This window comes from Scyliorhinus canicula, chromosome 18 (assembly GCF_902713615.1).
Source record: "Scyliorhinus canicula chromosome 18, sScyCan1.1, whole genome shotgun sequence".
Classification (NCBI taxonomy): domain Eukaryota; kingdom Metazoa; phylum Chordata; class Chondrichthyes; order Carcharhiniformes; family Scyliorhinidae; genus Scyliorhinus; species Scyliorhinus canicula.
In genome coordinates this window covers 109,565,907-109,580,728 of record NC_052163.1, presented here as the reverse complement: position 1 = coordinate 109,580,728, position 14,822 = coordinate 109,565,907, and the positions used below count along the sequence as shown (strand labels likewise).

At 47.6% G+C, this 14,822-nt stretch overlaps 1 protein-coding gene across 2 annotated transcripts in view; it reads left to right on the top strand.

Moving 5' to 3' along the window:
• The first annotated feature begins 1,343 nt into the window (after positions 1–1,343).
• Positions 1,344–14,822, top strand: part of LOC119953371 (gamma-interferon-inducible lysosomal thiol reductase-like) — a 38,092-nt gene continuing 24,613 nt past the window's right edge. For both annotated transcript variants that reach the window (XM_038777565.1, XM_038777566.1), the window contains exons 1-2: positions 1,344–1,424; positions 1,699–1,875. In XM_038777565.1, coding sequence (XP_038633493.1) covers positions 1,380–1,424; positions 1,699–1,875 — 222 coding nt within the window. In that variant the 5' untranslated portion in view covers positions 1,344–1,379. The remainder of the gene's footprint in view (positions 1,425–1,698; positions 1,876–14,822) is intronic.

The following is a 14,822-nucleotide window of genomic DNA, read 5'->3' as shown; positions in this document are numbered from 1 at the left end:
TGGGGAGAATGTGGGACTCACTGGAAAATGGATCCGCACGTGAGCAAGAAAGAAAAAGAAAGTGATTCTGATAAGATGCAATGAAGGAGTTGGGAGGAGGTTAGTGGGAGTATATAATTACTGTTAGGCAGAATAGTTGTACTGAAAATATTTTGGAATTCTATGCCACTATTTGCATATCTGAGGAAGATTGGTCAACTGTTGCCAGAGCTGCGGCTACCTCCTCTCTGAATTAGATTTTACTTTGGAGGTGGAGTCTATGCTCCCTGTCATAAAAGGCAGGGACAAGTTAGCTTACACTTCTCCACTTCATCCCATAGCCAATTAATGGCCTTCCTCCCCCATCTGGGAGAAAGCCCCACCTCTGAGAGCTGTTGACCAATCAAATTGGCCGTCAGCTCTCCTGTACCAGAAGCATCATGGAGAGTGGTGGCCACTGCTGGCAGTCCCCCGAAGAAGAGGAGCCAGGAACTTGGGTAAGTCAGGGGCCTCTCGAGGGCTAGTCTGGTAGCTGCTGCTAGTGGGGTGGTGGGTGCTGGGGTGGACAGGGCGGGTGGTTGGGAAATGCAGGTTTGGAAAAAGACCTGTGGGAGCCACCGCTGGACAAAGCGGCCCAAAAAAGTAACTTTCTGCAGTAGTGCAGCCCCTTTAAGGGGGTGGGGTCCACGATCCACGAGGCCAGCTTGGTGTCAGTCGCATGGGAGAGCGCAAACTCTGGCCAATGGGGAGTTTGCGCGGGGCCCTGGAAGCAGGATTCTGGACAGTGTGGATTAGGGAGCCAAAGTGTTGTATAGTGCTCTGTGCCTGTTACTTAACTCCCTTTGCCTATCATCAATAAACCCCTTTGTTAACTACTGGAAGCCTCCAGTGCGTGTCTCGAGCCTTGACACTCTCCAAATTGCTCAGCCACCAGTCTGCTAGAATTGAACCTGCAGGCTGGACACTTGACGGCAACCTCCAGAACCTCAGGTGAACTCCCAGCAGTGGCTGGAGGAGGCTCTTCAGTGACCATTAATTGCCCAATTAAGGGCCTCAACAAACCCACATGCAAGCAAGATGCCTGACACCTGCCCCAGCGCTGGTGGAATTGTAGCAAGGTGGGCGGCAGGCTGACACCAATGCAGAATTTTACTGCCCCTCCCCACAAAAAAAACCTCCTCTCCCTCCCTCCCCACCATCCTGCTGTAAAATTCTGGACTCTTTTTTTAAACAGCCAAATGTGCAGCACTGCACGTCAGGAATTCCTCTATATATTGGAGCATTGAGTAAAATTATTTGAGGGTTAATGTGGTTTCTATCAGTAACTGGTGGAGTAATGATTATGTTAATGATATTAGTCACATGCTGGAGAGGGTCAGAGTCTGGACTAGACTTGCAGGATGAAGCTTCTGGTGGAGTTGATCATTGTTCTGTCTCTTTGCCCTGTGAGTAGATTTGTTTTTTGGCTCATTTGCCACTGTGCGCCCCGATTAAGACATAAATGTTGGTGTCAGCTTCCGTAGGCTGCCACATGTTGAGCAGCAGGAGATATGTCCAAAGTGCTGATACCGGAGGACCGGTTCCTTGAGTGCTGGTGGTCAGAGCTCCATTGTATTCCAATATAGGGCCCAGCATTACAAACGGTCTTGGTTTGGTCTACACACCACCCTTTATAAACCTGCAGAACCTCATCCAGTCTTTTCCTTCTGCTGTCCACAGGTGGAGTGCAGGCCCTTGACTGCCGAGACCAGGTTATTGTCGCCTGTGAGGATCAGCTTATTCTATGAGTCCCGCTGCCCAGACTGTCGTCATTTTGTGGTAACTCAACTCTGCCCAACATGGGTCCGGGTGAAGGAAATTCTGAATATCATGCTGATTCCATTTGGCAATGCTGAGGTAGGAGTCACAATATATTCAATGGAGAAGTTTAAGGAATATTTGTGTTCCCTCATGGAAGATGGTGGGGGTCTAGAACTCATTTTAAAAACATTTGGATATACCCGTGAGGTCTAACCCATCAGGGCTGTCGACCAAGAACTGGAAGATTGGATTCGGCTGGATCATTCTTTCTTGGCCAGCATGGAGACAATGGGTTGAATGGCCTCCTTCTGGACTGTGTACCTTTCTTTGTTTCTTTTTTATAACCTTCCTGTCAGAACAAACTGCATTGAAATGTTACACAAAGAAATTAAGACATCAGGTAGTGAATTGAAGACTGAATTCTAATTGGAAGATTCAGTGGGGTTTATGTGGGGGTTCTGGATAACTGGGGCTCTTTCTGGGGAAGGTGGGACCTCTATAGACAGGATGGTCTACATCTGAACCTGAGGGGCACCAATATCCTGGGGGGGAGATTTGTTAGTACTCTTTGGGGGGGTTTAAACTAATTCAGCAGGGGCATGGGAACCTGGATTGTAGTTTTGGGGTGCGAGAGATTGAGAGTAGAGAGGTCAGGAGCACAGTTTTGACTTCGCAGGAGGGCGGCAGTGTTCAGGTCTGTGGTTTGAAGTGTGTCTATTTCAATGCCAGGAGTATACGAAATAAGGTAGGGGAACTGGCAGCATGGGTTGGTACCTGGGACTTCGATGTTGTGGCCATTTCAGAGACATGGATAGAGCAGGGACAGGAATGGTTGTTGCAGGTTCCGGGGTTTAGGTGCTTTAGTAAGGTCAGAGAAGGGGGCAAAAGAGGGGGAGGTGTGGCGCTGCTAGTCAAGGACAGTATTACGGTGGTAGAAAGGATACAAGATGGGGACTCTTCTTCCGAGGTAGTATGGGCTGAGGTTAGAAACAGGAAAGGAGAGGTCACCCTGTTGGGAGTTTTCTATAGGCCACCTAATAGTTCTAGAGATGTAGAGGAAAGGATGGCGAAGATGATTCTGGAAAAGAGCGAAAGTAACAGGGTAGTTGTTATGGGAGACTTTAACTTTCCTAATATTGACTGGAAAAGATATAGTTCGAGTACATTGGATGGGTCGTTCTTTGTACAATGTGTGCAGGAGGGTTTTCTGACACAATATGTTGACAGGCCAACAAGAGGTGAGGCCACTTTGGATTTGGTTTTGGGTAATGAACCAGGACAGGTGTTAGATCTGGAGGTAGGTGAACACTTTGGAGACAGTGACCACAATTCGGTGACCTTTACGTTAGTGATGGAAAGGGATAAGTATACCCCGCAGAGCAAGAGTTATAGCTGGGGGAAGGGCAATTATGATGCCATTAGACATGACTTAGGATGTGTTGGTTGGAGAAGTAGGCTGCAAGGGTTGGGCACACTGGATATGTGGAGCTTGTTCAAGGAACAGCTATTGCATGTTCTTGATAAGTACGTACCAGTCAGGCAGGGAGGAAGGGGTCGAGCGAGGGAACCGTGGTTTACCAAAGAAGTGGAATCTCTTGTTAAGAGGAAGAAGGAGGCCTATGTGAAGATGAGGCGTGAAGTTTCAGTTGGGGCGCTTGATAGTTACAAGGAAGCGAGGAAGGATCTAAAGAGAGAGCTGAGACGAGCAAGGAGGGGACATGAGAAGTCTTTGGCAGGTAGGATCAAGGAAAACCCAAAAGCTTTCTATAGGTATGTCAGGAATAAAAGAATGACTAGAGTAAGAGTAGGGCCAGTCAAGGACAGTGGTGGGAAGTTGTGTGTGGAGGCTGAGGAGATAAGCGAGATACTAAATGAATACTTTTCGTCAGTATTCACTCAAGAAAAAGATAATATTGTGGAGGAGAATGCTGAGACCCAGGCTATTAGAATAGATGGCATTGAGGTGCGTAGGGAAGAAGTGTTGGCAATTCTGGACAAGGTGAAAATAGATAAGTCCCCGGGGCCGGATGGGATTTATCCTAGGATTCTCTGGGAAGCCAGGGAAGAGATTGCTGAGCCTTTGGCTTTGATTTTTAGGTCATCATTGGCTACAGGAATAGTGCCAGAGGACTGGAGGATAGCAAATGTGGTCCCTTTGTTCAAGAAGGGGAGTAGAGATAACCCCGGTAACTATAGGCCGGTGAGCCTAACGTCTGTGGTGGGTAAAGTCTTGGAGAGGATTATAAAAGATACGATTTATAATCATCTAGATAGGAATAATATGATTAGGGATAGTCAGCATGGTTTTGTGAAGGGTAGGTCATGCCTCACAAACCTTATCGAGTTCTTTGAGAAGGTGACTGAACAGGTAGACGAGGGTAGAGCAGTTGATGTGGTGTATATGGATTTCAGTAAAGCGTTTGATAAGGTTCCCCACGGTCGGCTATTGCAGAAAATACGGAGGCTGGGGATTGAGGGTGATTTAGAGATGTGGATCAGAAATTGGCTAGTTGAAAGAAGACAGAGAGTGGTAGTTGATGGGAAATGTTCAGAATGGAGTTCAGTTACGAGTGGCGTACCACAAGGATCTGTTCTGGGGCCGTTGCTGTTTGTCATTTTTATAAATGACCTAGAGGAGGGCGCAGAAGGATGGGTGAGTAAATTTGCAGACGACACTAAAGTCGGTGGAGTTGTAGACAGTGCGGAAGGATGTTGCAGGTTACAGAGGGACATAGATAAGCTGCAGAGCTGGGCTGAGAGGTGGCAAATGGAGTTTAATGTGGAGAAGTGTGAGGTGATTCACTTTGGAAAGAATAACAGGAATGCGGAATATTTGGCTAATGGTAAAATTCTTGGTAGTGTGGATGAGCAGAGGGATCTCGGTGTCCATGTACATAGATCCCTGAAAGTTGCCACCCAGGTTGATAGGGTTGTGAAGAAGGCCTATGGTGTGTTGGCCTTTATTGGTAGAGGGATTGAGTTCCGGAGCCATGAGGTCATGATGCAGCTGTACCAAACTCTGGTACGGCCGCATTTGGAGTATTGCGTACAGTTCTGGTCGCCTCATTATAGGAAGGACGTGGAAGCTTTGGAACGGGTGCAGAGGAGATTTACCAGGATGTTGCCTGGTATGGAGGGAAAATCTTATGAGGAAAGGCTGATGGACTTGAGGTTGTTTTCGTTAGAGAGAAGAAGGTTAAGAGGTGACTTAATAGAGGCATACAAAATGATCAGAGGGTTAGATAGGGTGGACAGCGAGAGCCTTCTCCCGCGGATGGAGGTGGCTAGCACGAGGGGACATAGCCTTAAATTGAGGGGTAATAGATATAGGACAGAGGTCAGAGGTGGGTTTTTTACGCAAAGAGTGGTGAGGCCGTGGAATGCCCTACCTGCAACAGTAGTGAACTCGCCAACATTGAGGGCATTTAAAAATTTATTGGATAAGCATATGGATGATAAGGGCATAGTGTAGGTTAGATGGCCTTTAGTTTTTTTTTTTCCATGTCGGTGCAACATCGAGGGCCGAAGGGCCTGTACTGCGCTGTATCGTTCTATGTTCTATGTTCTATGTTATGTGTGAAATGCCAAAGATCTGGTGGTGAGTATTTACTCACTGATCTTCCAGCATGGAGCCATCGGCCCATTGTGTCTCTGCTAGCCCTACGACAGAGAAATCCAATCAGTCTCGCTTTCTCAGCTTTTCCCAGATTTTTCTTCTCCAGTATTTGTACAATTTGAATATTGCTATTGAATCTGCCTCCACCATTGCTTCAGGCAGTTCATACCAGAGCACAACTGTTAAAAATAACCCTCACCATCTCCCCATTGGCCCATCTGCCAATTGCATTAGAGCTGTGACCCTCTGGTTCAGATCCAGGAAATAGTTTTTCCTGATTTACTCTTATCAAAATCTTTCATGATTTTGAACACCCCTCGTTTAAATTTTCCCTGAAGCTTCTTTGTTCAAAAAAGAGAACACTCCCAGCTTCTGGAAATGAAAGTCGCTTATTGTCACAAGTAGGCTTCAAATGAAGTTACTGTGAAAAGCCCCTAGTCGCCACATTCCAGCGCCTGTTCGGGGAGGTTGGTACGGGAATTGAACCGTGCTGCTGGCCTGCCTGGGTCTGCTTTAAAAGCCAGCGATTTAGCCCAGTGTGCTAAATTAGCCCCTTCTCTAGTTGTTCCACATAACTGAAATCTCTTATTGCTGCTACGATTCCAGTGAATCCCCTCCGCACCCTCTCCTTTGAATCCTTTTCAAGTCTGAACTCAGTATTGTGGCTGGGCCGCAACCAGTATTTTATAGAAGTTGAGCATAACTTCCTTTATTTTGTAATCTATTCCCCTATTTATGAAGTCAAGGATTTCCCTTATTTAACAGCCTTCAACTTGCACTGCCACCTTCAAGGGTCTCTTCCTGCAGGCCATTTAAACTTTGGGTAATTCACTTCGTATTGCAGCTCCTTTTTCTTCCTTCAATTTGTCACTTCACATTAAATCGCATTACATTTGACCCGCCATTTGTCTGTCCATTTCACCCTCTCTATGCCCCCTCCCCAAAATTTATCATACTTTCTGTTTACTTTATTGGCACGTTTTGTATCACTAAATTTTGAAATTCAGCCCTGCACCCCCAAATCCAGGTCCTTACCATATCTCAGGAAACACTACCCTCTGCAAGCTTTCACTCATATTGGCCTGTCGCTGGGGATTTATCCTCCGCCCTTTCTCAAATATACCATTTCCCAGTCTCTAGTGGTCTGACTCATAGGAAAACAGGAACAGGAGTCAACGAGTTAAACCCACCCCTGTACATCATGCCTGAACTGTGAACTAACTGTAAGAGGTTTACTCTCCTGTTTCCCCTGATGGATGAATCTTGACTTTAGGATTTTATAAAAGGACACAATTACACACGATTTGGCTCAACCACAAGCTTTTTGTTAATTAAAAAAAACTCCGAACACCCTGAAACAAAAAGTTATAAACAAATGTATGTGACACCGTGCAACACTTAATTGGTTCATCTGATTTAAATCCCTCCACTTCCACATAATCACATAAATCATCATGACTCATTAAAAAACCTCTACTGAGAAACCACAGGCAAAACCCCACACTTCTATTCCAAATCATCCCAGGTTCAAAAATCCCCCAGCATTTGGTTGTTACCCTTAATGTTGCGAGGCTGCAGCGGGGGTGTCGTTCAGTACTGCTCCACACAAAAGTGGACATTACGGCTCCCGGGGCGTCTCCCGGGCCATCGGAGGTCCTTGGGTGATCTCTCCCAGGATCTACCGGCCATGTTGCGCACGAACGAGGGCGTAACACGGCAGGTAGATCGCAACCATATTGTCGTTTGATAGTGAGGAACCCGCCGGGGAGGCTGGTAGATCCCGGGTAAGCGCGCCTAAGTAGGTTTAAACCCTACGTAGGCATGCGCTGTTTGGTCAATGCCCCTTTTGGACTTGTGTCGATCCCGCGGAGCGTGATGGCTGCCAGGAATCTCGCGGGATGCTTCCCCCTGGATCTACCAGCTGTGATGCGCTTGAGCGAGAGCACAACGCAGCCGGTAGATCGCACCCAAAAGTTTTTAAAGCAACATTAAGGGTAACAACCAAATTTCCTGTAGCCGTCCTGCCGAATGGTCAGTGCTTAGTATCTCTCAATCTCTTTAGTCTGTTACATGCCCTGATCCAGTCAGACTCATTCTGCGCTCATATTATTTCAACAGCCAAAAACGATGGACTCCATTAAAGTGAGATATCCCTGGCTCCAAAGCTGATATGCCGGCAGTGAATGCTGTTGTGTGATGGTTGTTGTCTAGGGGCCACCCCAGCTAATTAACTGGGTTATCCGAGTGCTTCTGTTGTGATAATGTCCCAATATCCTTTAATAGTATCAGTTCTGCTTCAAAGTTGGGATGCTTGAAATTAACCTCTGACACTATAGTCTGCCTCTGTATGCTTTTGTGTTGCTGTTTGGTTTTTTTATTTGCCGTTTTTTTTGCGCGCAATTCCCCAGAAAAGATTCTAAGTGCTGTAGCGAGCGGGATTTGCCGCGAGCTTCCCGGCCCTCATCCTTGGTCCCCTTGATGAGGCCTCACGGGCTTCTCATCGCAAATAAAGTCTCGCCAGCTGATTCGCCGGGACCGCGCTCGCCAGCTCCCCACTAACCAGGTTGAGCAGCACATGAGCTACACTTGCTCAGCCGACCCCAGCCAGCTCCCAACAGTGGCACTGAGACGACAGGCCCCAAGATTGGGGGATGCTGACCTGGGGAGGTTGCACTGGAGGCCAAGAGAGATGTCCTGTTCCCCCGGGGTTCTGGAGGGTCAGCCACAAGGCAGCCAGTGCTGCCTGGGATGAGGTGGTGGCTCTCAGCTCGGGGAGTGTGACCAGGAGGACTGGCCTCCAGTGCAGGAAGAAGGTCAATGACCTACACTGGGCAGCACGAGTGAGTAGACACTAACTACACTCCCCCCCCCCCCCCAGGAAGTATCCACACCCCCAAATCCCCATGCACAATGGGAGTGGGATTTGTACAACACATTAAACACCTTTTCGCACAACCATTATGATGCCTGTGCCACTGCCTTCAGCAATGCAGACTGACCTCTTGACCTTTTGCCCGTCTCTCCAGACATCCCCCCCCCCCCCCCCCCCCCACCGCCCCTCCCCGTGGCGTTCACCCACCCTCCGGCAATGGACATGTCCCCGGAGCTGTGTCCCATCCCCTGGGTGTTCGGATGTTGAGTGTGTGGTGTTGCTTCCCACAGTGTCCATGGGTAGGCGATGACTCCCACATGCCACATGGCCCGCCCACCCATGGGAATCCACATGGCATCTGTGAAGTGCTCACCTAATTCCCTATTGGCAGTAGCCGCGCAGCCAGAGTCCTCAGCAATTGCCGAATGACAAGAGGCCGTTGGATATGGGGTGACTCTCGTCAATTGTTTGGCAATGGGGAGTAACTAGTGATAATTGGTATCTCGCCACGCTACGGCGCGATCCCGATTTTGCCCATGGGAGCTGGCGGTTGCATCGCAAACAATTTGGCACTTGGTGCGGATCTCGAGTTTGGCCTCTCCTGCTATTCACCGGCCTCGTTATGCTTGGGCGAGAACATAACAAGGCTGGAGAATCACGTCCTTTGTGTCTGTGGGTTTGGGGGGTTTGCCATGATTTATAAAGTCCAGTTGAAGGGGATCCCGGTCCTTTGACAGAACTTTGACCCATAATCTTAATATCTTTGGCCAGCAAAATTCTGTGATCCTGAGGCTAAGTGTTGGTGCCGTCGGAAATGCCGTCGCGTTTCTCGACGGCGTCAACACGGCCTCAGGATCAGCAATTCTGGCCCCTACAGGGGGCCAGCACGTCGCTGGGGCGACCCACGCCGCTCCAGCTGCTGATCCTGCCGTGAACTGGGCGCCGCGGGATCTGCGCATGCGCAGTGGCACCAGCGCCAACGTGCACATGCGCAGCGGTTCCTTATCCACGCCGGCCCCGACGCAACATGGCGCAGGGCTACAGGGGCCGGTGCGGAAGAAAGGAGGCCCCCAGCCAGAGAGGTCAGCCCGCCGATCGGTCGGTCCCGATCGCGGGCCAGGCCACTGCGGAGGCCTCCCCCCAGGGTCGGACCCCCCCCCCCCCCAGGCCGCCCCCGCACCTGTTCACGTTGAGGTGCCGCCGGCTGAGAGCAGGTGGGAACGGCGCTGGCGGGTCTCGGGTTTTTTTTACCATGGCTACGCTCTGCGGAGAATCAATGGCGGTCGCTGGAATTCTCCGGCCCGGCCCCGAGCAGACAGAATCCCGCCCCATACACCTATCTCATAGACACTCCCATCTCCCATCTCCAAGGAGGATTAGAAGATTCTGGTCAGATGTTCCACAATTTCCACCCTCAACTTCCTCAATAATCTAAGATAACTGGATTCTATTCTAAATTGACTACTGCTAAGCTCTTAAGTACCTCCACTTTATGTTTATCCTATCCAATTTCTGTACTACCCCCTTATTTACTGTGACATTAGCATCATTTTTCATTGAAAACAAATTCAAAGTTTTTGTTTAGTTCCTCAGCATTGGCCACTGTCTTCACAAGATGATCTAATTGGCCCCACCCTCCCTTTGATTATCCTTTAATTATTTATAGGTTTACAAATGTTTCATGTCACCCGTCGACCTTCTTTTATATTCTCCCTTTGCCCCATCATTCCCTTTTCAGGTCTCCGCCATACTTTCTATTTTAAGCTTAGTTCTCTCTTATTATGGACCTGACGGTTTATCTCAAGACTCCTTTTCCGTTTTGTTTTATTCTCAACGTCTTTACTCATCCCGGGAGTTCTAGCTTTAAATGTCTTTCCTTTTCGTCAATATAGGCCGGAATTCTCAAGCCATTGGGATTCCTTGTCCCCGCCGGCAATGCACCCCTGACCCGGGTTTCCCGGCAGTGTGGGGTGACTTCAATGGGAAATCCCATTGGTAAGTGGCGGGAGCAGAGATTCCCACCGCCAACGAATGGCGCATCGCCGAGAATCGCATGGCTGGGGGACCTTGAAGACATCCCATTATTCAACAGCTGCTCTAAACCTAGAGGGTTTGAATGGTGTGTTTGGCAAACAAGGACTATGTAGGAGTGAATGGATGGCAGACATCTAATCTACATCGCACATCATATTATGTTAATTGTTTGGTTTTATTTCTGTCCCCAGCTGTTCTTTTAGCAGACTGGCATGTTCCAGTGATGACTACATGCTGTACGTTGATTAATAACAGAAGGTTATGATATAACCTGCTTGGCATCTATTCCAGTTTTTATATTAGAATTTGCTCAGAATTGAAACAAATTACTGTAAAAACACAGAGCGCTTTAGAGGGCAAGCTGACACTGATCAATGTTTGCTGATCATAGGCAAACAGTGCAGAAGGTTCAAGTTACAAGGTTTAATTTCCAGGTGTTAGTAACCACACATTCATTCCAAAGGGGAAATGTTACAAACTAAATACAACTGCTTATCTCTCTTCGTTGATGTGGATGTCTGGAACTGGGAGACAGTTGATTTGAGGAGCTAAACTAGCGACTAGAGATTGATATCTCGGGAGCAGCGATGGGCAACCTGGGTTCGTGGGTGGACCACATGATTGGCCCTCCTTCATCTCAATGGGCCGCAAGATTGAAATCGGGGTTGTTCACTCACCATGACCCATGAAAAAGATTAAATACATTTAATGCATGCCAAATATTTCGCAATGAATTATAGAAAACGCTTAACCATTTATATATCTAGAGGATTATTGTCAATTTCAAATTCTAAGCACAAAATAAATATTCATACTTTGGACGCAAAGGGTGCACATGGCCCTCAGTTAATGCTATGAGCAATCAGCACAAACCTCACGTCACTCGCCCTTGTTTTATCACTCGAGTCATAAGCAGATGGAAATCAGCGGAATGTGGTGAACGTGCGTGGGCCGCATCCAGAACTCAGATGGGCCACATGTGGACGCCGGGCAGCAGTTTGCACACCACTATTAGAGAGAAAGGACTGGGGATGAAGCATCTTTTTAAGCTTGAGACATTCACTTATCTCTGAAGAAATCACAGCTGCTTTCTCACCCATCTCTGTATTTTCAAAGTTGCATTGCTCCACAACTTTACCAGACTCTCCCCTTGTTCTTACTCCCGGCTCTCCATATCCCCCTCGAGTCCCCAATTCCAAGACATCCGGGACTTTCCAGAAGGGTTGAGAACCCGTCTCCTGCTAGGCCACTCCCTCCATCATGTCTTTTAGAGAAATGGACCTCAGCTCTCCGTTCTCTCTATATTTGTTTAATAATGATAAAGATGAAAATTATTGACAGCACTGATCCTCTCAAAGAATTTGTATTCTAAATTGCCTGCCACAGGATAGGCTGGAACCTGACAATAATGCAATTACCTTTCTATTTACACTTTGCTTCAAATTTCACCCCCATAGGAACCTAGTCACATAGGTATTTACTAATGCCTATTTGACTGATGATGTCAAAACTAGGAAACAAATTACCACCACCTCTTGAAATACTCCCCAGTTTCACTTTGTTCATGAAGAGGACAATGGTCAAAAAGAAAAGATGACTTTCCCCCCCATATTTCCCATGGGTCATCACAATATTATAGACTTAGATCTCCGGGTATTTGGATACTGTTTATAACCAGCACGGGTCTAATGGGGTAGGGATGATCCACAGCCCTTATGGAGCTTGTAGAATAATGGCTGGCTTGATAAGAGGGTGGGAGACGCTTAACACAGCTCGTGTGCCTTTGCATAGAGTTGGTCAGGCAGGCACCTGGAGATTACATAATAGTTAACCTGTTAAACAAAATAAAGTTTTGTTTTTCTAGGTGTGGACTTCTTTTGTTGCCCCTTACAAAAGATTCTAAAGGAATTAAGAGATAAGGGAATAGTTGGGAAAATGGAGTTGAGGAAGAAGGTCAGCCATGATCTTGTTGAACTGTGGAGATGGTTCACAGGCTCAAATGGCCAGTCCTGCCCCTTATTCTTACACTCTTAATTTATTATGACCCATCTGTACCCATTGACAGTGGGAACAGGTTCGGTGGTGCCCATCACTGCACAGCGCTTTCCTGGCAGCACTCTGGGCAGCATGGTAGCACAGTGGGTGCCACTGTTGCTTCACAATGCCAGGGTTTCAGGTTCAATTCGCAGCTTGGGTCGCTGTAAGCGGAGTCTACATATTCTCCCCGTGCCTGCATGGGTTTTCTCTGGGTGCTCCGGTTTCCTCCCACGAGTTCCGAAAGACGTGCTTGTTAGATCATTCTGAATTCTCCCTCAGTGTACCCAAACTGTGGAGTTCTCCCATAATTTGGCAGTAACAGACAGAAAATGGCCGTTTAGCCCACCGGCAGTGGTGACGGGTTTTCGCGTAGTATTTATGTTTGGGACGTTAGAAAAAAAAAGGTTCCCCTGCGGGTTCCACGCCACCTTTGTGATGGGTCGCCTCGGATTCACCCACCCTGCCATCAGCTGAGCACTTCAATCAGCGAGGTGCTCCCCAGCCACTTCGTCATGGTCCAACACAGAGAATAGCTGCTAAGGCGTCTGCCCCACAATTTTCGGAGGCCTCCCTCATCAGGCTGCTGGTTGCCGTGGAGCATTGTATTGATGTCCTCTGACCACACACTGAGAGGAGACAAGCAAGCAATGGGAAGCAGTGCCAGCACTGGTAAGCACCAGGTCTCTGCAGAAGAGGACATGCACCCAATGCTGAACAAGGATAAATGATCTCCTCCGTTCTGCCAGAGTGAGTCACTCCTCCCATCACTCTCAACTCACACACCGAGGTTGTTAATGGATGAGGGATGGTGCATTGAACAACGAGAAAGATTGCTGGCGTGGTGGGTCCAGTGTGACATTTGTAGATGCATTCAATGACCTTGGCCACTCGTATGGGGTCATTGAATCTTTTCTGGGGCTGTAGTTAGGTTCTTCACATCAGATTCCTTGCATTGACCTCTGGACTCATTCCCGTCGAAGTTTAAATCCGGTTGGCCTCCTTGACCCCTGTAGAATTATGATCCCACTTTCACTGATGCGTCCCGTCCTTCATTGGAGAACCTAGGAGCCTTTTCTTTGGCCTGTTGTTCTATTGCTCCTCTTTCTTCCTTCTGAGGAACACGTTGACAGAAGCTTTCAACATCTCCTGCAGCCAGCCTGCACCTTTGGTTTTGAGAAGTGGAGGCTAGCTTTTGTTGGTGCTTTTCTCTATGAAACTAGGCCCCCTGCTGGCCTTGCAGCCACTTAACAGCGCATATATTATGGGGCTTCATGCCACAATAGAATCCTGACAGTAGGGAAAGGAGGCTGTCCGGCCCATCGAGTCTGCGCCAACTCTCTGAAAGAGCATCCTACCGAGGCTCACTCCCCTCCCCATCTCCGTAACCCCACCTAACCTGCACCAGCCACGTGAGGCCATTTGCTGCCGGGTTCCAGAACTCGGCTGAGAGATTTTTTAAAAATCTAAATGGCTGGAATTAGTCATCCCTATTTCTGTAGAATGTTCTAGTTTTGAGGGATGCATGTCTCGTAGTATTCCAATATTAGAGGGCCGTGACTGGGATGAGATGTTAAGCCAAGACCATGCCTACTCTCGAGGTGAATTTAATTAAATGCAATGGCACTTTTGAAGGCAGAGTAAAGGAGTTCTCCCTGCTCACCGGCCAACATTTATCTCTCAACCAAAACCGTAAAACTATTTTGTCATTTAAAAGGAAAAAAAAAAAAGAGTTGCGTTTAAATCGCGTATTTCTTGACCTCGGGGCGTCACAAAACATTTTACAGGCATTGATGTACTTTTGAAATGTAGTCACTATTGCAATGCGAGCAACATGACAGCTAAATGTGTGCACAGCAAGTTCTCACCATTAACAATGTGATAACAACCTAATAATCTTACTTTTTTGTGATGTTGGTTGAAAAATAAAAATTGGCCAGGACTCTCAACAGGCATAACTTTCCTGCTCTTCTTTGGCATAGTGACTGAGATCTTTCACATCCAAGGGGCCAACTTGTGCCTCTCATTTGAAAGAAAGCACCATACTAACAATGCAGCACTCCCTCAGGAGCCATATTTAAGGAATCTGGATGCAATGAGGGTGTTGTGACTCTGACTGGCATGTCAGTCCTTCAACCCTTGTCTTTTGGTGACCCCCAACCCACCCTCCAACACGCTTGACTAACCATTATTCGTGTTAGTTCTTACCCGCATCACCATTGGTCAACCCTCCAGCACACTGGAGCTGCCCCCATTACCCTTGAACTGCCACCTGTCATCTTCAACCACCTTCCTCATTCATTCACATGGTTTTGCCTTGACCAATCAGATTCAACCTGCCTGGTTTGAATCTCTTATGCAGGACAAATTATAGTTCTCTTTAAAATTGGTATTCTTGCACATCTGATCTGATGAGTGCAAGACAAACAATTTTGATAGTATATCTCTTTTTTTCAGTAAATCACGATTAACCAATTTTCATCCCAC